This window comes from Montipora capricornis, chromosome 14 (genome assembly GCF_036669925.1).
Source record: "Montipora capricornis isolate CH-2021 chromosome 14, ASM3666992v2, whole genome shotgun sequence".
In the NCBI taxonomy this organism is placed as follows: domain Eukaryota; kingdom Metazoa; phylum Cnidaria; class Anthozoa; order Scleractinia; family Acroporidae; genus Montipora; species Montipora capricornis.
In genome coordinates this window covers 9,724,554-9,747,053 of record NC_090896.1, presented here as the reverse complement: position 1 = coordinate 9,747,053, position 22,500 = coordinate 9,724,554, and the positions used below count along the sequence as shown (strand labels likewise).

The 22,500-nt window shown below is 40.1% G+C and overlaps 4 protein-coding genes across 6 annotated transcripts in view; 2 read left to right on the top strand and 2 right to left on the bottom strand.

Annotated features, from left to right (window-relative positions):
* Positions 1 to 4,690: 4,690 nt before the first annotated feature.
* LOC138032971 (uncharacterized) overlaps positions 4,691 to 22,500 on the top strand; it is a 37,009-nt gene continuing 19,199 nt past the window's right edge. For all 3 annotated transcript variants that reach the window (XM_068880697.1, XM_068880696.1, XM_068880698.1), the window contains exons 1-2: positions 4,691 to 6,336; positions 19,518 to 21,160. In XM_068880697.1, the coding sequence (XP_068736798.1) occupies positions 5,148 to 6,336; positions 19,518 to 21,160 (2,832 nt within the window). In that variant the 5' untranslated portion in view covers positions 4,691 to 5,147. The remainder of the gene's footprint in view (positions 6,337 to 19,517; positions 21,161 to 22,500) is intronic.
* Positions 7,726 to 12,876, top strand: LOC138033243 (uncharacterized). Its single transcript, XM_068881014.1, has 4 exons — positions 7,726 to 8,515; positions 9,280 to 10,119; positions 10,737 to 11,006; positions 11,321 to 12,876. Exons 1-4 carry the CDS (start codon positions 8,201 to 8,203, stop codon positions 12,491 to 12,493), a joined length of 2,598 nt encoding a protein of 865 aa, XP_068737115.1. The 5' UTR covers positions 7,726 to 8,200; the 3' UTR covers positions 12,494 to 12,876.
* On the bottom strand, positions 12,999 to 15,050 carry LOC138033245 (putative ATP-dependent DNA helicase Q1). Its single transcript, XM_068881017.1, has one exon. The coding sequence runs from the start codon at positions 15,048 to 15,050 to the stop codon at positions 14,304 to 14,306; it is 747 nt and encodes a 248-aa protein (XP_068737118.1). The 3' UTR covers positions 12,999 to 14,303.
* LOC138033244 (ATP-dependent DNA helicase RecQ-like) lies at positions 12,999 to 16,776 on the bottom strand. The gene is made up of 2 exons (XM_068881015.1): positions 16,041 to 16,776; positions 12,999 to 15,492 (listed from the first exon to the last, which is right to left on the bottom strand). The coding sequence occupies exons 1-2, from the start codon at positions 16,550 to 16,552 to the stop codon at positions 15,078 to 15,080; spliced, it is 927 nt and encodes a 308-aa protein (XP_068737116.1). The 5' UTR covers positions 16,553 to 16,776; the 3' UTR covers positions 12,999 to 15,077.

The following is a 22,500-nucleotide window of genomic DNA, read 5'->3' as shown; positions in this document are numbered from 1 at the left end:
CCAGCTCAAAGAAAAGCCATCTATAGCCGCTGCACCTGGCTGTGGGTGCCAGGAGATAATTTTTGCGGTCTTGGCATTAAGCCCAGATGCAAAGAGGTCAATCCCAGGAATAAAAGTTTGAGAAATAATTTCTTGAAAAACCTCACCATTTAAGGACCACTCCAGATTAGAGGATATTTCCCTGGATAAAGTATCGGCCTGATTATTAACCTCCCCTGGGATGTGCTGAGCAGAAATGAAAATATCCCTCAACTTGCACCATTCCCAAATACTTCTGGACAAGGAATCTAATAAGAGGGATCGAACACCTCCCGTTATATTAATATAGGCCACTGCAGTGGAGTTGTGAAGTGCAAGTCTAACATGAATATATCTTAAGTTAGACACAAAACACTGTAGAGCATGAAATGATGCTAGAAGTTCCACGTAATTAATATGATGTTTGGATTCACTTTGAGACCAGATGCAGACAGACTACCACTCACGGCTCCCCGACCAATCAAACTTGCATCACTCTGGATGTAAGTATCAATTTTCGGAACCTGAAACAGTCTACCATTGCACTGGGTAATATTCTCAATGACCCATTGTAAATCAGAAAGAGCTTGAGAGCGTAAGGAAAGTGTCGTGTCATAATCAAGGCTACCAGATAAAGTCTGAGTCTTGCATTACTCTAAGGAACGGTAATGCATCTCTAGATAATTCACCGCCGGAAGAGCAGAAACTAGCAGCCCAGTTGCTTTAGCAACATCCCTAACATTAGGTTGATGCTTAGCTAAAAGGGCTTTACAGGCCGAGACTATATTCTCTAATTTAACAGCCGGCAACTAATCTCATTGCTATGGAATCGACAGGAACTAGCTGAGATTTCTCAACATTGACAGTAAAGCCAAAGTCACAAACACTCATCATAAGAGCTTGCAATAAGTATGAGATCATCAATGAAAATAATAACCCTGAAGCCGAGAAATCGAAAATATGCTATAACAGGCTTAAAAATGTTGGTGAAAACCCTGGGTGCAAGGCTGTACCCAAAAGGTAAGCAAGTAAACTCATAACGTTTGAAATTCCAAAGAAAACGTAAGTATTTACGATGGGGCTGGAAAATAGGTACACTGAAATAAGCACCCTTCAGGTTAATAGAGACCATGAAGTCCCCAGGGGAAATACAATTCAAGGCCATGCGGATATTCTCCATCTTAAAATGAATCTTTTCGACAAATTGATTTAAGGTCTTAAGGTTTATAACTGGCCGAAAGTCCCCGGTCTTCTTGGGAACCAAAAAGAGTGTAGAAATGAATTCATTATCACAAGGGGACACTTCAGTCACAGCGCCCTTGGAAATCAGCTTTTTAATCTCTGACTCAATAAAAGCAGTTTCCCTTTCACTAATTTTAGGAATCTTTGGGCGATTTAATTGATGAGGGGTTGTCTCAAACTCAAGGTGATAACCTGAGACAGTTTGTAGGATCATGGATCACTAGTAAACTCCCTCCATTTGGGTGTATTCCGAGATAAACTACCAGCCTGTAACAAAGGTACAGAGTGTACATTTACCTTGTTTACACTTTGTCCTTCTGTGGTTTGGTGCTGGTTATGGGAGCTGATCGTCCTAAGAGTACTAAGAAATAGAGTTAAAGAAACTAAAGACTAATAACTAAGTATCTTTCCCAACAAAGCACTAACTATCTAGACACGGTCTCTATGTGTGCGCTACTTGAACTTATGCCAAAACTTTAAAGGCTCTGATCAGAGTCAATGAGCTGTTGAGAGAAGGAGAAAAAGCAAGGAGGAGAGATAATGAGGTATGAAATAAGAGAGACTGACAATTGCTTAACTCCACCCTTCAAGCCTTCAACTCCAACACTTGGTCAACGAAATAGCATTTCCACAGATCAAGCTATCAGCCGAGAGTAAAGTAATGAATATTGAAAGTGCATTGCATGATGAGCTATCTCTGAAAATTGGGAGGGTCACCAGCACTCCGTCTGTGAAACTACTACTCATACAAGCCTTATCATAGGTTCCTAAATCCATTCAAATTTTCTCATGCTCTGGGTTTAAGCCCCGTTTGCCATGAAATATATACGTTTTTGACGAACCAGGTCAGTCCTAAGAATCTACATCCACAGGAAGGGGAATGCTGAATTTTTAAATGGACTTCTGCAATATAGTGCACAAGCCTATAACATTCGGCTCCAAATCACTGTTAATCCATAAAATTACTTTAAGCAGCAGAAGTTAGTGTTGAATCGATCTTAAGCTGTTCCCCTTTTTTCCCTAATTTTGGGTCGGTCTGTCGAGTGGAAAAAGGACAAAGAAAAAGAAAATCACAAACAATCTAAAAAAAAGTTTCAAGCGGAAGAAAACTAAGTGGCAGCGGGTAGAAACTAATATATTTTCATCCCACGCAGACAGAAAGCCTCTCCTGTGCCGGGAAGAGTGCTTTGGTTTTCTTTGAAAGAACTTATAAATGAATGTTAAGTGCAGAGTTTCACGAATTTCGTTTCTGTCGATCTTCCTTGAAGAAGCTTGAGCAAAGGTGGAAGGTAACAGGACTATGCATGCGCCTTCTCCATTATAAAGAAGTATATCATGCACGTTGTGTGGTCCTGTTAGGTCAGTAATGCATCGGTGATCTGGTGTATGCTAGAGGAGAAATCTGTTCCTAGTTTGAACCGGTGTGTTGGGAGTTACACTGTCCCCATGCAGCCAGGTCATTGGAAAGTGGTGAAATCAGTTTAGTATCTGATTTTTTAGAGAGCTTAAAGGTGAGTCAGTGCCGAGTATCTTACCCGCAGTGGAAGCAGAACCCAAATGAAAGTGGACATTCCAACCCCGTTTGAAGGAACATAGGGAGTAAGGGGGTCTTGGCGTATTCCCCCTCCCCCCTCTCCCCCCCCAGGAAATTTTGCAAATTTAGTTTCTCTCAAGTGGCATTTCCTTCAGTTTGACATCTATTTTATAGTATTCTATAAGGTTTTTATTTTTACCTCTGGAGTCTCGGCCATTCTTGTCCGTTTTGGAGCTGCTAAATGGAGTAAGTCTGCTCAGCACGGGATGTTCAATGGAGATACTTGGCGAGACATAGGACAAGGAAAAGTGTAATACGGAACATTTTACACTCAGATCACAAAATGATACTTAAGATCTAAGCAATTTTTCGCTTGTTTTCAGAATTTCGTGATAAATCGGGAGAATATGATAAAAATCAGGAGAGAGGGAGGCAACACATCAAATCGGGAGGTTTTGAATGTCTGTAAAGGCGGAATACACCTATGCAATGCCTTTAGGAGTAATGTCGTAGTCCAGGAGATTCGGGGCCTGGAGAGCCACTGCAGCTTCACGTGGATAATATGGCGAGCGTTAATAGGGCTTAATTAATTTAATATTTATATAATTTATATAATATATATCCCTTTCACCCCTAAACCGGCCTAAACCGGCCATACTTAGTATAATTTTACTCTGCCTAACGCCAGACGATTTTACTCGTCAATGGGGAACCCCAGGGGTCAATGGGTTTTAAGCAAGAACAACGTGCTTGCGATGATGTGGAGGGGGAAATTCCTTTCTTGCTGGGCTAATGAGCCTAAATTAGGACGTCATCTCGAAATATAAATTTGCGTTATTGTAATTACCTCGAGCCTATTTCAACCTTTTTAATATTACAAGGGTTTGGTAGTTCCTCAATAATGACACTCGTCTGAACGGCACTTAATTTAGGGGAGAAAATTAAAATTTATCCTCCTCAAGTACTGACGTTTTCAGTGACACCTCAAATTTTGCTATTTCACGTTGTTGTTTTGCTGACGACGGCAAAGAAATGGACAGAAGTGGAAAACTCACATCCATGGGGTGCAAAACAATGGCTTTTGCCCACTAAATATGCAAATTTGTGACGTTCTTGTTGCCTTCGTCGTTGTCGTTGCTTAAGCTCCCCAACTGTCCGTGACCTTGCCTTCTCAAGTTCCGAATCTCAGACTAAGAAAGTAATGCTAAAGGCCTTGCATAGGTTGTCTTCCTTTTTCACCTGGGTTTCGCTCCCACTATGGGAGGCGAATGACGTAGGAAGAAATTGAAAATTGTAATCTGTTTCAATTCGCTTGTTTTGACTGTCCCTACGGGCTGAAATTTGTGACCAAATTGCACTCGAAATCTTGTGATTATCAACACAAAACTGGCGTGCCGGCTTCCACAAATGAATTCGATGGTTACGTAATAAACAGAATGTTAGAAGAATCTTCACCTCTCGCGTTGATGATATAACATCCTTACTCTATCATTTCGCTCACCGCCAAGAGTTATTGTTAACACTCGAACATAAAATTCGTATCCACGCGCGACCACGTATTATTCATTGCAGGACTAATTTATGAATTAGCATTGAATTCACGAACTCGTCTCAGTGACAAATAAAGAGGAAATGTTCAAAGATATGAATGTATCAATAAATAAATCTTACATCCTTATTTTTTCCTTATTGTTCCAACCCTTTTATTGCGTATTTAATTGTTTACGCAGCTGGAAAACATTTTGCCTGTAAACTTTTGCACTTTGCTTCCGTGACTTTCCTCGCGTGACTTCGGTTTGCTTTCGTGACTACGAAAGGAACTTCCGCCTTGCGCCACGGTATTTGGTCAGCTGCTAATTTAAAGATGGCGTCCTTAGTTGTTGATAGTTCCTTTGAGTTAAACCATCTCTTTCGAGACATCTCCACCAAGTTTTCTCCACTGGAATCAGCGGAGGTTGTAAAGTCGTCAAAGAGGATTTATGGAGAACAATTTTACTCTCTTCAAAACGAAGACCTGTTGTCATGTTTTGGACTTCTACAAAAGTTTGGTTATGTATCGAATAGCAAGCTGACACTAATCAAAGATTTTGTAGCTTCAATTTCGAGCAACAAAGAGGAAATCAGTGAGAGTATTGAAAGCTTTATAGCCTCCCATCCGCGTCTGTATGATCTGCAGAAACAACTACATGGGAGGAACGACGATCTTAAGAGGATCACAGCAACACTTGAAGCAGGACAATCATCCGTTGTTAACTTGCACGGTCCGGGAGGAGTTGGAAAGACAACCCTAGCTCAACAGATTTGCTCAGAATGGCGAAAATCTTATATTTTTGATCTAAGAGAAGCAAAAGATATGAGAGCACTTTATCGTAACCTCATGAACAAGCTTGGCCTTACTGTGCGTGAGGGACACGTAGCCTTGAGTTTTGTGGTGGAAAAAATCTGTGACAAAGCTTTTGAAGAAAGCGAGGGGTTGCCTGTGCTTTTTCTTCTTGACAACGTTGAACAGTTTACTTTGGGGAAGGGAAAGGAAGATAGGAACTTAAAGATGTCATTCATGCTGTTCTTAGAAAAGCTTATAGGATATGATAAAGATCAGAAGGCAAGAGCTTTAAGGATACTTTTGACGTCAAGGACGCCATTGAATGAGGCCAACAAGGCAGAAGATTATGAACTGCAACCTCTCCAGGATAATTTTTCCGAAAAGATTCTTCTTCCTGAGAAGACGATTGACATAAACGTGGTGCAAAAAGAGAAGTTGCTTGGTGCCTGTAATGGGAAACCTCTCCTCTTGAAAGGGTTATCAGCAATTTTGAAACAAGAAAGAAAACTTCCCAGAGACCTGATCAATGAAATTGAGAAATCTATTCAGGATTCTGAAGAGAAAGGGGATACACAGAAGTCCAAATGCAAGGAAGATGCCAAAGAAAAAGCTTATGGTTCAGGTTATGAGGAAGGACTTGGTCGTGGTGAAAAATGTGTGATCCATGAAATGTTCAACACATTACCATCTGACTGCTTAAAAGCATCAGCAGTTTCACTTTCTTTGTTTTGTAGCCCATTCTCTGCATTCACAGCAGCACAGGTTCTTGGCATTAGCCTGCCAGAAGCTGTGGCACAGCTTGAAGGTTTAGAAACAAGTGCTATCATTTTTGTTGTGAACAGAGAACAAAAGGAGTTGATGTATGACATTCATCCACTGCTGAAAAAGTATGCTGACAGCATAAAGGATGATGAACATTTTATTGAATCACACAGGAATGCAAAGAAGCAGTTTTATGAGCACTATATGTCAAAAGCGAAAAAAATTGCAGGATTTGTAGAACCTGACTATGTTGAAGCCTTTACAATGTTTACCAGTGACAGTGCGAACTACGAGTTTGCTTTTGACATTTCCTTGGAGTCAGAGTTTTTTAGCACACCTGGTGAATATCATGACAAGGCCTTGATTGTGTCATTTGTCAATGCCTTGCTGTCAAGTGAGAAGAGAAGAGGGCTTTTCAATTCATGGGCAGAATTGTGCACCGATGATGGCAAGTCAGGTGAGACAAAAATGATACTTAAAAATTGTTGTGGAGATCACCATTTAAAATAAACATACTTTGCAAAGTTTTAATGATTTTGGCCTTGCTTGCTTCTTGCCATATTCCCTGCTAGCAGAGGCTCTTTTCCTGGTGTTCGCTGACGGGAGAAAAGAGACCTCTGCCATGGGTCTAAATGGACTATATTGAGCATGCTCCGCGGCTTAGCGACCGAGCTATCACGTGATGTTGGTAAGACGTCACGAAATATGACCTTTCACTGAAACTGGCGCGAAAACCCCGCAGATGCATATGGCGCGTCATGTCTCACACCCCGATTAACTCTCCGTGTAGTAAACAGACAAAAATATCATCGACTAGATCGCCAAAAACGCCGGTTAAAAAAGTACAAAAATCGTCTAGAGATAATTGTTGTCTGATCTGTGGTATTAACTTCAAGTTATCTGGTCAGGGAAGCTTTTTTAACACAACCACAACTGCAGGACTTAAAGAAAATTTGACATTCCTTCTCGGAGAATCGCCCGATTTTTCCCTGTCATCCCGACGGATTTGCAAATGCTGTAAACGAAAGGTGGACTCAGTCGTAAAGAGAACATTAATTCTCGAACAAGACAAAGCATTTCTCATCGACAAGTATCGGAAAAATAATTCTACAAACGAGAGGCAATGCGCTAGAGAACCCACCAAACTCACTCCGCCGCGGTACAAACGGATGTGCAAGGAAAGTCCTTTGGCTGTAAACAAACAAGCTAAAGCAAGGAAGGCCATCAACAAAGAGACGGATGGAGTGGAAGAGCTCGGTGTTTTTCCATTGAGCACCAGTTTCGAAGATTTGAGAGCAGAATTTGTTTCTCACGATCATTCTTACGCTAATAAGCTTACCTATGAACCAGATACTGTGGCACAGTGCGAAGGAGATTTTCCTCCCGAAGTGGAACAACCACCGCCAGAGCAAATTGCTGCGAACCAGTGCCATGGGAATTCTCTGACTGAAGTCGAACAAAGGCATGAGCGAATTTCTGCAAACCAGTTCGAAGGAGATGTTCAGATTGTAATCGAACAGCCGCGAGAACCGGATGTTGCAAACCAGTGCGTCGATTCGGTCGATTTACCGCAATCATTCCTCTCGCTTTTGTTTGATGATGACTTTCACTTCGACTTTGCCTCCAGCTCAGCTCATGACCAGGACCGTAGCGAAGAAGTTTCTGTTAATGCTGAATTAACAGGAAATGCCGAAGATGATGAAACCGAAGTGGAGGTGAGAAATACATTTCTGTCACTTGTCAATAGTCGGTTTTAATAACTTTCTGCACGTTTACAAAATTAATATTTTACTCGAAGAATTGAAAGAATAGTTGACTTAAAATTGATGGCTCCCTGCTAGCAGAGTCTCTTTTCCTGGTTTTCGCTGGCCAAACACGGAAAATTGGTGCTGAAACACTTTTTTTTGGCCTTTCATTCTCTGCGCTTAACGAAGGAAGAAAAATACATTACCTGTGTGCTTTCATATTGCTAGAAATAATACCCTGGGAACGAGGTTGTGTTATTCCCTCCTAGCCTAATTTTCTTTCATTCGTTAATGATATGGTTGTGGTGTAAAATCTTTTTATAATTTCTGATAATAAAAAAAGCCTTTGCTTGAAAAGAATTATATCAAGAAATATTCTTTTGTTTTCTTGCATGCTTTCAATAGATAAACATCAATTATCCTTCTGGCCCGAGAAAAGTTAAACTGTCTAAGTCTGACCAGAAAACTGCCACTATAGTCAAGTACATTGCACTAGGACTTCCCAAATTGGCCTTGGCAGCCTTACTGAAGACATCAACAGGCATCATTGAAGCCAAGAAGTTGTTGTTCAAGAAAATGGAGGAGGAACTTATGGGCCTTACATCAATAAAGGAACCTAGTGTTCTTAGGCAAAGCCGTCATGACTTGTTACCATCCTTCAAGATGGCTGATTTTGGTGAGGAGTTGAAGGCAAAAGCTCCTTTAACAACTGAGTTGCTCAACAGCCTTTGTGTCTCGAAGTCAAAAAAACGCAAGCAGGAGAATGGGAAGCAAGTTAATACTGTCATTGCTACCATTGCTGCAATCATGCTTCAAAACCGATGTCCACAGATGTCAGCCCTGGCATACCGCATTGGTTTGATACTACGCTTTTCTGGGGCAGGGCAAATGGTAAGTATTGAGCTTATAATTATCCTGGTTTTACCTGTCACTGAATTCCCACCCTATATTCTTAGGGAATTTTAATGGTATGTGCTGATCACTTAAACAAGTTCTCTGTTGGTTGGATTGCTATGCTCACTCCTCCTAGAGATGGCTCAATGAACCTATACTTAGAAAAGATACATTTAATTCCTATTTTGGAAATTCCATCATTTAAATACCTGTACCACCAACATGTATTCAAGAGTAATAACAATAATAATAATAATAATAATAATAATAATAATAATAATAATAATAATTATATTATTAATAATATTAATATTAATAATAATTTTTTTTAAAGTTTTTTAATGAAAATACTAATCTTTATTAAAGACTTCACAAGACTTATGTAATGAGTAATATTAATAATAATAATAATAATAATAATAATAATAATCATTGTAATAATAATAATAATAGTAATAATAACAATAACAATATTAAAATAATATTTTAATGGTAAAATAGAGTAACTCAGGTTTTTAAAGAAGGTAAATACATTATGATTTCTCATAGACTGTTGGTAGTGAGTAGCAAGTGATTTCTCTTTACACAGTAGGAGAATATGACTGATTCTGTCCCTTATTCTGCAATGGAGAAGTTGAAAGTGAAATCTTTTAATGATTTTTGTGATCGATCGGTTAGGGCTTCATATCTGTATTACAGCTGTAATTTGATGCATTACTTAGTAATAAAATTCCAGTTCTCTGTTAACTGTATTTTTTAAGGGTTTGGAACTTATGACAGCCCATGGCATTACAGTCCATCCCACACAGCTAACAGCAAAGGCAAAGGAAATGGGAAAGGACCACGATAAGACTCTCTTGCAATGGAAGGGCACCATCGAGCAACATAAGGACACTGTGCAGTGTCTCGAGATTATAAAACAATGTCTACAGAGCCTAGAATATCTGCCAGAACTACCCAAAATTGGGCAGGTATGTTCCTACCTAATGACAAATGAACCGAGTGACTGTAGGATGATAGATGCAAGTGGTGTCTGTGGAGGTGCAGATACAATAGATGCTTCCTCAATAAACCTGGCATGTCTTTACAACCCAACCGATGTTGTGCACAGTATTGGAAGTAAGCTTTTGGAGAAGCAGATAAGCTCCAAGATGATCAAGGATACATGTGCTTTTGTTGCAAAATCAACAGAACAAGGTGATGATGCTTTGGATGCCATTAATAAGTCTATTGAGGTTGCAAAACACTCAGCCCCTAAAGGATTCCAGATCATTGGAGATAACCTGGACCTTCATATTAATGTCAGGCATATGGATAATTCTAACAAGAACAAGTCCCTTCATACATTTAACCTTGTTGCCATGGAGGATGTTGTTACTGGAGAAAATTTACCTGATGTGACTGAGAGGACTCTTGATGTGGTCCAAGTTCATGAGTTTCTGCCCTCCTTGGATGATGTAGAGAAGCTTAAGAAGGATCTAATTCCATTATGGACTCGTGTAATGGTTAAACAACTTTCAGCCTTTCGTTTCTTAAAGTCTGTTGTTGTGTACCACATACCACATGAGTACAGCGAAGCAATGAGATTACCTTCCAATCAGGTATCTTGTAAATGGACATAATATACTATTAAAGGGTTGCCCATAATAACTTTTATATGTAAATTGGGTTGAGATTCGCAAGTATAAATTGCTATCTGTGGTTGTTATTTGAGGAATCTGTGATCCCCTAAATTAGTTTTTCTTTTTGTTATGCCACTGCTAGCAGGAAAGCTATGTATAAGACGATCATACAAATTTAGGGACTCCCAGATTCCATGGAACTAAACACAGAAAGTGTTTGGTATTTGAAACTCAGAAATCTTGCCACTGCAAATTTCATTAGACCTTAAATGTTATTATGAGTCCAGGTTATGTAGCAAGATTTTCTGCTGTCATGTTAACAAGACTAGTACTGTGTGGTTCTATGCAGTTTCCAGACTTCCCCCACCAAGAGTATCTGGAAATTCCTGGGGGGTGGGGGGGGGGGGGGGTATATGTTATAGCCAAGCTTGTAGAAGAAAAGTTCAAAGCTAAACTGAAATTTACCAGGGGAGGGGCACAAAACAATTTACCCCCTTTGGGTGGAGTATGATTTGAAATTTTTGGACACGACACTTTTTGCCACAATGATCACAGTGCAGTTTTTTGGGTCATTCAACGGTACTTATTTTTTACAGATACCTCTTGGTTGTCTTCCAAAAAATGAAAGCCTCAATGAGGACATGGTAGACATATTAGAACACCTCCATAGCAACTATGTGCCAATGTCACAAGTTAATGGTACCAAGACGCCTGCCGACTTTGTTTGCTTTGGTGGAGATCAACTCACAGAAGAGAGGTCAAGAAATATTCAGAAGGCACGTGCAGATGGCAGGAGTGTGGATGAGAAACTAGATGGCGTTTGGTGTAAGAATGAGGATTGGCATGGCATACGCATTGCTTACCAGGTGTGTTCATTTGTTGCGGATTTTTTCTGTTGGGGGGCGGGGAGGGGAATCTGTTATCAAACTCTTCCCTTTATTCAAATAATATTTTGGACTCACCAAAAAAAGAATCAGTGAAAATTTTGCATAATATTTCTTTTGGACAAAGACTAGTGGAGGAAGATCTACTGTAATATCCCTGTCTGACACAAATGATTCACTCCAAACTTCACAAAAATTATATTTAAAGGTTCTTGCGAGGGTTTAATAGGTGAGAGTTTTGTGGGTTGTAAGATCTAATGCTGATTTTGGTCTCCAACTATGTCATTTGTTTTCAGCTTGCTGTCAACATTCTGCGGAAGCCTAATTCAGTTATGGATTGGGGAACAATGGCGAGCAATGCAATCGTGGCTGGGAATTCCAATGCTCTTAGAGACCCCCTTGACCACTATGATTCAGTAAAAGAGTTCTTTGCAATAGAGTTGGATGCCTTCATTATTGCTGCAACCCTTAATCATTTTGGAATGGAAGGTATGGAAAGCATTCCAACGAAAAACATGATGCCTGATAATCTTAAGAATTCCAGCAAAGAAGCTCAAAGAAATTGGCTTCACAGGAAAGTAATTTCCATGCTTGAGAAGTTTGTAATGCCTGGAGTGTCTCGCCTTCCTAATCTTCTCGCAGCTTACAACCCTCGTCCTGACTTGCCCTGTCGTGGCCACGGTTGTACAAGAGTTTTCAAGTATGGCAAATGTCGTGTTAAGCATGAGAAAAAAGAGCATGGCCTCACAGTAGCGGATGAGGATGCAACATCTGAAAGTAAAGTGGACGACAAGGGGACAGAGGACTATGTGTACAATTATGGTTGCCTCCACCTCAGCATTGGTCTTCTCCTTAGGAGTGCAGATGACTCTGTAAAAGAAGGTGATGGTGAACGGCTCTTGAGGGTGTGGAATTTTCTCACTGTTTTTTACCGGGTAAACAACCACAGCAAATATGCATTAGCTGCTCTCCGTCTCAAGGCATCTCAGCTTGGCTTGCTTACTCCAAGAGAGGCACATAGACTGAAGTGGAACCGTTTTGCCTCTCGAAAGGGAGGGCAAGGTAAATGCATATCTAGGGACCTTCTGGTAGAACAGGTAAATATGGTGTCAAAGGAATGTATCCGTGAGATGGGTGCACCTAACATAAACAGCAGCTCAATTGAATCTTCAACCAAAGCTACAGGGCCACTTCTAGGACTGCTGCAACAGTCTAAGCAAGACCTTGGACAGGGAACACGCAACACCCACCACACCAACAAAATCAAGCAGCAGACATTTGTTACTGTGTTAGAACAGGTTCACAAAAAATCAAATGTTTTCGACTTCAAGGCTGGTAGGAGGTATACTTGCTTTCCTGAGGTCAAAAATGATCTGTATGATGGGGTGAATGTCACAAGGCTGCACCGCTGGATTTGTCGCCATCGTAAAAAGTGGCATAGACAAAATCAAGCCTTTTACAAGATTTAATGGACCTCTTTAGCTTGAGCAGTTTGTTTACCGATTTCAGACCATGTGACATTCTCTGGGAGTTGTTCCTTTATCCATCTAAAAGTTATTCAATCATATACACATGACTATTTGAAAGTTTGAAAGCAATAAATCTCAAGAGCAATATCACATGGTCTGAAATGGGACAACAAACCACCCAAGCTAAAGAGCTCTATTCTTCGCATTGGTGAAAGGTTTCCATCAGAATTGTAATCTTTCATGGGGTATCACAATGACAATGCTAATCTGCAGTAAGGGTCCCACCCTTGAATTTCAGGGGTCCTCCACTGGGAGGTTATGGATAAAAACATGTGAATGACAATGCTGATTCAATTTGAGTAACATGCTACCTCAATGGATTACTTATGAAATTTGACTAATGCCACATCCAGCATAGTTGTTACTGAGTTCATACTTGTAGATTATCGAGAAATATGTACTACACTATGTAAATTCCATCACAAAAAATCTAAATTACCAAGGGTTAGAGTTTTATCACAAAAATTTAATATAAGGATTACCTGCTACTAACAACAGTCTCATAGCTTTAATATGGCAATTAAATAAATTCGTACACAGTTTGGATATCAATAATTTCAGCCAGTTTACAACAAATACATATCATTGATTCAAGCAAATTTGTAATATATTATATTGACTGCAAGGCGGACATGTTTAAACTCAGAAATTCCATTATCCAAGGTGGAAAGTGTAAATACTTTAAACAGTTTTAGTATATTACTGAAACTATAATTCTATTGTAAGCAAACATGAACACATAGCATAACAAAATACTGGTTATGATGTACACAAGGGCACCTCAATAAGGGGCAGTGTCATGAAGATGTTGCTGTTTTAGGCAATTCTGTGCTAAAATCATTACATTTATGTTTTAGAACAAAATAGTTCTGTAAAGCTATGACAGAGATATTTAATGAATATTTTCAGAGAGGGCTAGCTGTAATAAATTTATTGAGGATTTTGGAAGACGTACCATAGAAATTTGAAAAAAATAATTTGGCCAATTTTAAAAATAATAAGGCCACTGTATTCAAGTATCAATCCATTTCCATCCTTGCCATTCGTAGCGACAGGTGACAGGAAACAGTTTCATTACCTTCAAATAATCTTTAATAACAAAGCTATGCCATTAGTTTTGGAATTCAATTAACACGAAGACACCTAGCTTTTATAGAGTTTCCAAATAGCATGACACTGCCCCTTTAAGGCCTCTGCTTTAAAATCTTCAGAAACTGTTTTTAGCAATTCCCAATAGGGGGACATGGGAATGGCAGGAGAGTGTGCACACCAGACACTGAAATCATTCATACAGTAATTATGACTTTTAGCAGTGTTAAAATGGTAGCTTTCACCCTGCATTAGCTAGAGTAAGAAAATATTGAACCATGCTGTGCAATAACCGATTGTACAAAAAAATTAATTCCCCTGGGCAGGTGGGAGGATAGTTCATTTGAAGAACCCTTCCCCTGGAATTACAGGTCCCCAAAACAACCCCTCTACTTAAATCCCATTCATCATAAACAGTTATGCCCATGGGGAAACTCTACATTATGACAGATTCCCAAATGCATTTGTCCTTACAACACATAACTATTCATTTCAATTAAAAAAAGTGCGAAAAAAGATAACCCAAAATAATTGGTCACCTTTTAATTAAAACCTTATCTACAGCCTCTTGAGTTGGAAACAAAGAAGTAATGAAGACTTAATGAAGAATAATAATTAGAAAAATGGTTGGTAAAATACGTGTTCTTTCTTTACATTAAGATTATTGAACACTGCCATTGTCATCAGAGCTGCTCTCACTGATGTTACTACAATATGCTGCACCAAGCAAAAGAGGATCATCTTCAAAATATGGCTCAAAATCCATTGTCATATAGGCACTTGCTTCAGATATGTCATTGAAAATGTCTTTTACAGCCAGAATTATGTCATTAGCCAGGTGTGGATTGAAAATGGGGAAATTTTCAATCAAATAATCTGCCAAAAATATATATTCTAGCTTACCAGCTAATTCCAGTATGAGATCTGAACCCAAAGTCTCGTAAGTTCCAAGTTTGTCAATGTCCTTAAGAAGCTCAATGAACAGTTCACGTTCCTCACTTTCTACTGTACGACTAAGCGATTCCAAAGGCAAACTTGTGTCCACATTCTCCTCCGCCTCGAGTTGCATGACACAGTCAGCTCCCTGGCACTTGCAAAGCTGGGTACAAAAGTCACAGCACTTATGCATGACATCCAAAGTAGCTTCTTTTTCTTTAAAATGTTTCAGTAGTTCCTTACGCCGGCAACTGGTAGCTTTTACATAGTCTCTCATTTCTTTGTCACAGTGAGCAAGATGATAGGGCTTGTAGTACAGAAAAGCAGCACATGCCCTGCCATCCCTACCTCCCCTCCCAATCTCTTGCACATAGCTTTCTACTTCTGTTGGTATACCGTAGTGAATGATAAGTTCAACATCAGGAATGTCAACACCCATGCCCAAAGCACAAGTGGCAACAACCAGCCGCATTTTGCTGTCTCTCTTTACAAATTCGTATCAGACATTCTTCTGAATTGACTCGGGGGTCTTACTGTGGAACATACCATATAGTTCGTTGTTTGGGAGGTTTTCCAAAAGGACTTCAAAAATGTCTCCACATGCAGTGATGGATCTGCAGTAAATGATGGTTTTTTTCATTTCACAGCCCTTGGATTTCAGGTCCTCGATCAGCGAGGCAAAGGTTTCATCCAGTTCCTCATTTCTATCAAGTTTTGATACACACAGTTTTATGTTTGACTTGTTTGGGCTAAGGTTTACAACCTTAGCACTCTTCATGTGCAGGTTCTTCATAATTTGGGATCTGATAGTTTTCCCTGCAGTGGCTGTAAGGCACAGAAATGGTTTTCTTGTAAACCCTCGCACATCACCCACTTTGCTGTAAGCTGCCCTGAATGGTGTGACACTTAGACCCCTAAAAAATAGGTGTTTCATTAGTACTGTGGTATATTGTTTTCGTGAAACGTGGCTAGCTTGTTACATTTATACAAACGGGGCATTTACTTAATTTTTTTAATTGGCCTCTGATAGTAGGCAGAGCTTTCAAGGCAACACAAAATATTTTTTCCTGTGACACCCAAGGTTTCCTGCTAGCAGAGGCTCTTTCCATGGTGTTCACTTAGTGAATCCAAGGAAAAGAGCCTCTGCTAGCAGGGGACACAAAAGTGCGTGACACGCATAGCAATTTTTTTCCATTAGCAAAATTTGCAATTATCAATATGAATTTATAAAGGAATTTCTATCATGCTGATACCACCGAATATTTTGATGCGATATGCTTACACAATGAGAGGTAGCCACTTTCTGTCTGAACAAGTTTTCTTTCGGATTCTTCATTTGGTGAACACAAAATGATTTATAGGTACAGTGTATCTGCAATGTCTTGAAAAGTAACACGTGCTCAAGTTACTTTTCTGTCACAATATATCGCATCAAACATCGACAAACCGAGATTAGGCTTACCAGCTCACTACACAATGTGATTCGTCCACAACAATTCCAACCAACCGATCGTCCATTTTTACAAGGAACTGCTTGGATTGGATGTTTTCCAAGGTTTCCGGACTGCAGTAAACCACTTCAGCTTGATCGAGCTCCGTCCGTTTATCATCGTTGCCGAACAGCTCCTGCTCCATTTTAACGGCTTTGAGCTTGAGCCTTTGGCAGGACTCAAGCTGGTCAGATATGAGCGCATTTAGCGGTGAAACAACAACAACAAGTGGGTTCGATGGCAGAATTGGCACCTTTCCCGTTCGTGCAATAAGCACAGCAATCTGGTAGATGAGAGTTTTCCCATGCCCGGTCGGCAAGCACGCAAACGTGTCTCGCCCGTTTAAAAAATGAAACAAGGCCTTGAACTGCTCTTCACTCAATTTCTTTATCTTTCCATCGTCGAGGTTATCCAAAACAGAAGAAAGCAAACTTAATAACTCTTTACGACTGAACTCTTTCGAGGTCGCCGATGAGCACGCCATGTTTATAATGTGGGCTCAGAAAATAACAGCGGAATTATTATAAAGAAATGCGCGAGACGCAACGGGCTCAAGTTACGGTCAGCGAGCAATGCAAGGAGCATGCGTTCTAAATAGAGCCGTCCAAGATCGTGGACGGCGGTTAAATCAAAGCCCATTTAGACCCATGGCAGAGGTCTCTTTTCTCCCGTCAGCGAACACCAGGAAAAGAGCCTCTGCTAGCAGGGAACTTGCCATAATGTGTTACAATCTTGGTTGCTATTAAAAAAAAAAAATGTTAACGTTTTCATTTTTCTGATGCATATTGTGCCATATTAAATGAAGGAGAAACCGCTGACCATATTGAGCCAAAGATAGTTTAGAAACTGTTTATACACAATTAGGCAAAAACGTGCAAAAGGTAAGAAAATCGATAAGAAATGAAGAGTAGACCAGAGAGAGTCAAAGACCAAAGCTGTGGTTGACCTGCATTAAAGAGGGTAACGTTTTATCAAGGAAGCGACATCACTGAAAAAGAATAGCACAAAACTGCTGTCATGTTTCCGATGTAAGGATGGGATCTTTTCTCAATACATTGGTTAAGAAATGTTTCTTTAGAGAGAAACTTTTTGATTTCGTGCGTTGTTGCATTCGGTACGCATTGATTACAATCATTCTTTGCAATAAACTAACGTCACGAATGTTAATTCATGCTACTGACAACTGCCAAAACTGAATCAAGGCAATGCTTCTGGGTTAAAAGGTGTGGTGAAAAACTTCATTGCCCTTAAGGAATGGAAATATTAAACCCTGCAGAAATGGTATTTTGAACATTGTTGCTTCTTACTTGTTTAAATAGCTTATATAAAGAAAAAACGTCCCCTAAAATGTTCCGTGTCCTTGAACCTTTTGACAAGAACCATGAAGATAGCTAAAACTTTGCGGATGAGGCAAACGCCGGTCCCCAAAACTTTCTAGGCGACCAAAGTTTCCCTGATAAATCGGAACAGATAAATATTTTTAGGGAGGCTCCAAATGAACCACACAGGCTTTTGAAGTGTAGCGCCGTAGAGCACTAATCGGAGACACTGTAAATTAAAATTAACAAGTTAACGCAAATCAAATAATTTTGGTTTTTGAGGAGAGGGGAAAACCGGAGTACCCGGAGAAAATCCTTTCGTTGCAGAGTAGAGAACCAACAAACTCAACCCATATATGACGCTGAGTCTGGGAATTGAACCCGGGCCACATTGGTGGGAGGCGAGTGCTCTCACCGCTGCGCCATCGCTGCACCCTCAAAAAACAGAAATCCATTTTATAGACTTCCAACGCATTTGAAAAGATTGCGTTGTTGGATCGATGCCCTTGTTAACTCCGTTTACACGCTAGGTTATGTACCAGGCAATTACGCACAATTAACCATCAAACTCAAGAAGACTGTTGGGATGTCATGTGACAAGATTGTTTGCCGATCTGTGGGAACAGAAGCCTCTCATTGCTCAGTTTTTCAACCTTTTCGTTGTTAACAAAAACATTTGTTTCTAACCATCAAATGTTTAGTTTATTTTATAATTTTTAGCTCGGATTATCCACTTGCTCATTTGTTATCGTTTCAGTGCGCTGGGTGAGAAACATTTTTCACTGAAAACTCACTTTACAAGTTTTTTAAAGGTTTGCTTTCAACACTAAACAAAACCTATATCATCATAAAACTGAAAAAATTTCCGCGTTGAGTTAGATATATTGTCCATGGAAATCTGCCAGTAATAAACAATAAGCTTAAGCAGCATTGTTGATCATTGAAAATATTTAGCGAGGTCAAACAAGAACAGTACATCTGAATCGCCCCTTCTGTTTGTGAGACTGCCTAAAAATGTCTCAACTTGACAGTTACGCAGGAAAAAAAATTAACCAAAGGCCTGCAGAGCGCCGCGCGTACCGCCAAAATTTTCCATTGAATTTTTTTTATTCCGAGCACAAAATACCATAGACAAGACCCTCACTGAGTTTTTGCGCGTGGTAAAAGGGACTGGACTTAACTTTCCAGCTTACATGGCATTTATGACCGACGTAATTCACACCAGACTGGTAAAACGTCGAAAAGTCATACCTACACTGTGCCGTAGTCTGCTGTTCCCAGTTGCCCCTCTTCCTTTTGTATCAAAAAAGGCCGTTGCAAGATTTCACGATGCCTAGTGAATTGGCGAGGAACGACACGTTTTAAGTCTTTAAAGAGCCAGAAATTACGAAAGAAGAAGGCACTAAACATTTTAATTTGTGGTCGAAAGTTTTTATTATGTTTGGATGTATACTAAAACAAATCAAATGACCAGGAAATGGGTTGCCAATTTCTTTTCTACTAAGCATGGCGACCAAAACTGCCCCAGCTTAAAGCACTGCTTCGCAAAATTCGATTTCTTTTTGGTTTTGCTTGCTTTTTGCCACAATGCATCGCGCATTTGGCAACCGTCTTCTATCTACATCTACATGTTCTTGCACTCGGCAAAGTCCATTTTTGACTTATGGCTGTTTCTGCTTAGAGGAGTCTCATACACCATAAGCGTTTTTAGAGACAGACATCACTGCCAAGCCGGCCACTTCTGCTGAGAGGACAGGACAGCCGGTCTTCTGGAATAATGTGTGGGAACTTTAACATCCCACGGGGAACTTGTGAACGTAGAAGATATTTGTGAGACAGGGCCTACGGTTTATAGTCCTTATCCGAGAAGACTTGAAAGTCTAACCATTTGCAGATAAAATTACAAAGGCAGCACTTTCTCCTCAGTTATTTTAAGATCTTAGGTGATCCAGCCGGGGTTCAAACCCGCAACCTCCAGCATGACAGCTAGACGCTCAGTCAACTTAGCCACTGGTCTGGTGTGCGGTCTTTCCCGTATCAATGTTTTTCAATCAACATTGCTTTGGCCAAAGGTAATTTCCTTGTATCGTTTATGTGATGTTTGTATGACTCTTTGCTTCTCCACTGCAGGCTCACTCTTTCGTGCTCATTTAAAGTGCTGGGAATCCTTGTATGTCCTGGACCAAGACGGGCATAGTGAGGCTTTCAAACTGTTGGAACAAGCAGCTAATTCTCTTGGGAAAGTCCAAGATACAACTGCGGAGAATTTCAGGCTGACCCAAGGCCTGTACTCGTGTTTCGAGGGCGAAATCTATTTTAAGAAATCTGATTTCAAGAAAGCACTGCAGTGCTTACAGTCATGCTTAGACCTCATGGAAAAGCCGCTACAAGTTGATAGCATCCTTGTCAGGTGCTATAACTCGATGGGTAGCTGCTATTACGGCCTCGACGATCTCACCAAAGCCCTTGAGTTTTACACCAAGGCTCTAAAGATGATAGAGAAAGTGGTGAAGGGTGGTGAGTATCATTATCACTTGCCGGTTCTCAAAAATCAAATAGGCACCGTTTACGAGGGCCAAGGAAATTACGATAAGGCCGTTGAATACTACGAAGAGGCAATAAGGCTTTTAGAAGTGCAGGAAATGTCAGGTAATGAGGACGAAGCCGATTTTTGCAGGAATCTTGCAAATGCTTATCAATTTCAAGGAAAATTCGAGGAAGCGATGAAACCAGCTGACAAGGCCTTTGAAATACGAAGGAGACGTCTTGGAGATCATCCGGATACAGTGCGAAGCATTTTCCAGCAAGGCGTTATTCAAGCAAACTTACAAGAGCCTGAAAAAGCGTTAAATTTGTTCCGGAATGCTTGGGAAATGGAGAAATCACTGAAACCGGGGAACCAAAGCAAGGTTTGGAAAATGCTTATTGATACTATCATTTATTTGATGGCGGATGATAGTCAGAAGACGGAGTTTAAGAAGGAGGCTTTGGCGTTTTGTCAGCGTGTCTGGAAAGAGGAGAGGGAGAGCTCCCGGTTTGACTTTACTGAGCAGAACAGAGTCATCATTGACACTGTATTGGAGCTTTTGAGAGATGTGGAAGGAGAGGAAAATGTAAAGCATGAGTATGAAAAACAGGAATTGTGGTTTTTTGATGGATTCCTGGGTGAAAGCGAAACAGATTTTTATACAACGTTCGATGAGGCAACGGACAATGAAGAGCTCAACGAAATGATGAATGACAGAGTTAAGCTCTTGAACAAGATTCTTAACCTCTGTATTCGACTTGACATGCACGAGAGTCGTTTAAAGCACACCAGACTCAAGTTAAATTTGTACAGGAAAGTTCTTTTCAAGGCAAACTTTGTCGGTGAGAAAGGAAATGAGAAAGAAACACTCAGAAGTAAAGTAGAACAACTGTATGAAGACTTGGATGAAAGAAAGAGTATCACCGAATTCCGAAAAACCCTTTTGTCGTCCTGGCGAGCACAGTGGGAACAAAAGGAAGGCATGGAGGAAACAACGCAGACTATGAGCTCATTGGCCAGAGAAAGAACAATAAGGGGTATCCTTCAACTGTGCTTAGACCTCAACGAAAATGAGCTTCACAGAAAGTACGGAGAGGAAGCCTTAGTATTTTATGAAGAACTGTGGACGGGGAAGTGCGAAGAAATGGACAAACAGACGACGGAGGCGTTTCTTCGTGAAGTCAAAGCTTTGGCTTCATCGGTAGGAGATTATGAAAGAATACATGTCTATCAAGATGCCTTGCAGGTTAGTTAGTTTTTCATCGGTATAAAGACAACGAATTTCAAGCCTACCGAGATCTTTGGTAAATGTCTTTGTCATGATGTTTGGTGCAGCTGTCTACTTCTGTGCTGAATTTTTTGGATACATGTAAACCGAGGTTAAGCAATTTATTATATTAGAAGTAATTAATGATATTAACCAATTTTTTCTTAATCAAAAACTCTGATTTAAACAAGGCGGCTGTGGAAAATCTGTGTGAGTAATCAGTTAGTGGATATTGTTAAGGAACTAAAAAAAAAGGAAAGGAACTTTATCTGTGTCTTGTCGTTTTAGCGCTGGAGCACTAATAGGCCACTTCGGAAAATACCATAATACTCTTTCTTTGTCCCCCCAATATTTGCATAAGCATGGTTTCCACTTTCTCTTGGGACTTACAAAAAAAGTGCTTATGCAAAATTTGGGGGGACAAACAAAGAGTATTATGGTATTTTCCGAAGTGGCCTATTGGGGACACTGTAAACTGAAATTAAAAGTTAACGCAAATCAAGTCAAATGATATGCGGAATAATTAATGTCAAGACGAGTGTGGATTTGACTCGAAGAAGGCTTCGTTATTTGGATACCCAGGGTTCGTACGGGTCATGGAAAACCTGGAAAGTCATGGAATGTAAGAATTTCATTTCCAGGCCTGGAAAGTCATTGAATTGTATGGTCGGTTATGGAAAGTCATGGAAAATTGTAATTATAAATGCTAGATTAATCATTGCAGTCGTCGAAGCAAGTCACTCAAATAATCGGATGTTTGGCAGACACAGGTCATTAGTTTATTTAAATTTGAACTGCCTTATGTCAGAAAATATCCTAAAATAAGGAGGGTTTTAAAAAAGTTTCTTACATGACAGCTAGACTTAAGGTCATGGAAAGCTAGAGAAGGTCATGCAAAAAGTCATGGAATTTGAAGAGCACAAAACAAGGGGTGGCGAATGGTACCTCGAAAAACGTGGGTCTCGGAAAATTTTGGCAGGATCTGGAAATCTCGAAAGCGTCTTTGATAAGTCTCGAATTCTCGTTTTTGCATGGTTTGTTTTTACTTTTTTTTTGAGTCTAAAGACTTTTTACCAAGGAGTCTCGGGCTCGGATTTTTGACCAGGATCTCGGCGTCTCGGCAAGTCTCGGATTTTACCATTCGCCACTGCCTCGAAAGAGGACGAACCCCGGATACCGCAAAATCCACGTGTAAAGGTTGCGTTTAGGACGAATGCAGTGGTTGGAGTAAACAATACTTCGACGAAACAACGACGAGAAAATCAACCAGCGTGCATTGCCGTTGAACATCATATATTGCGCACACTGCATATATACGT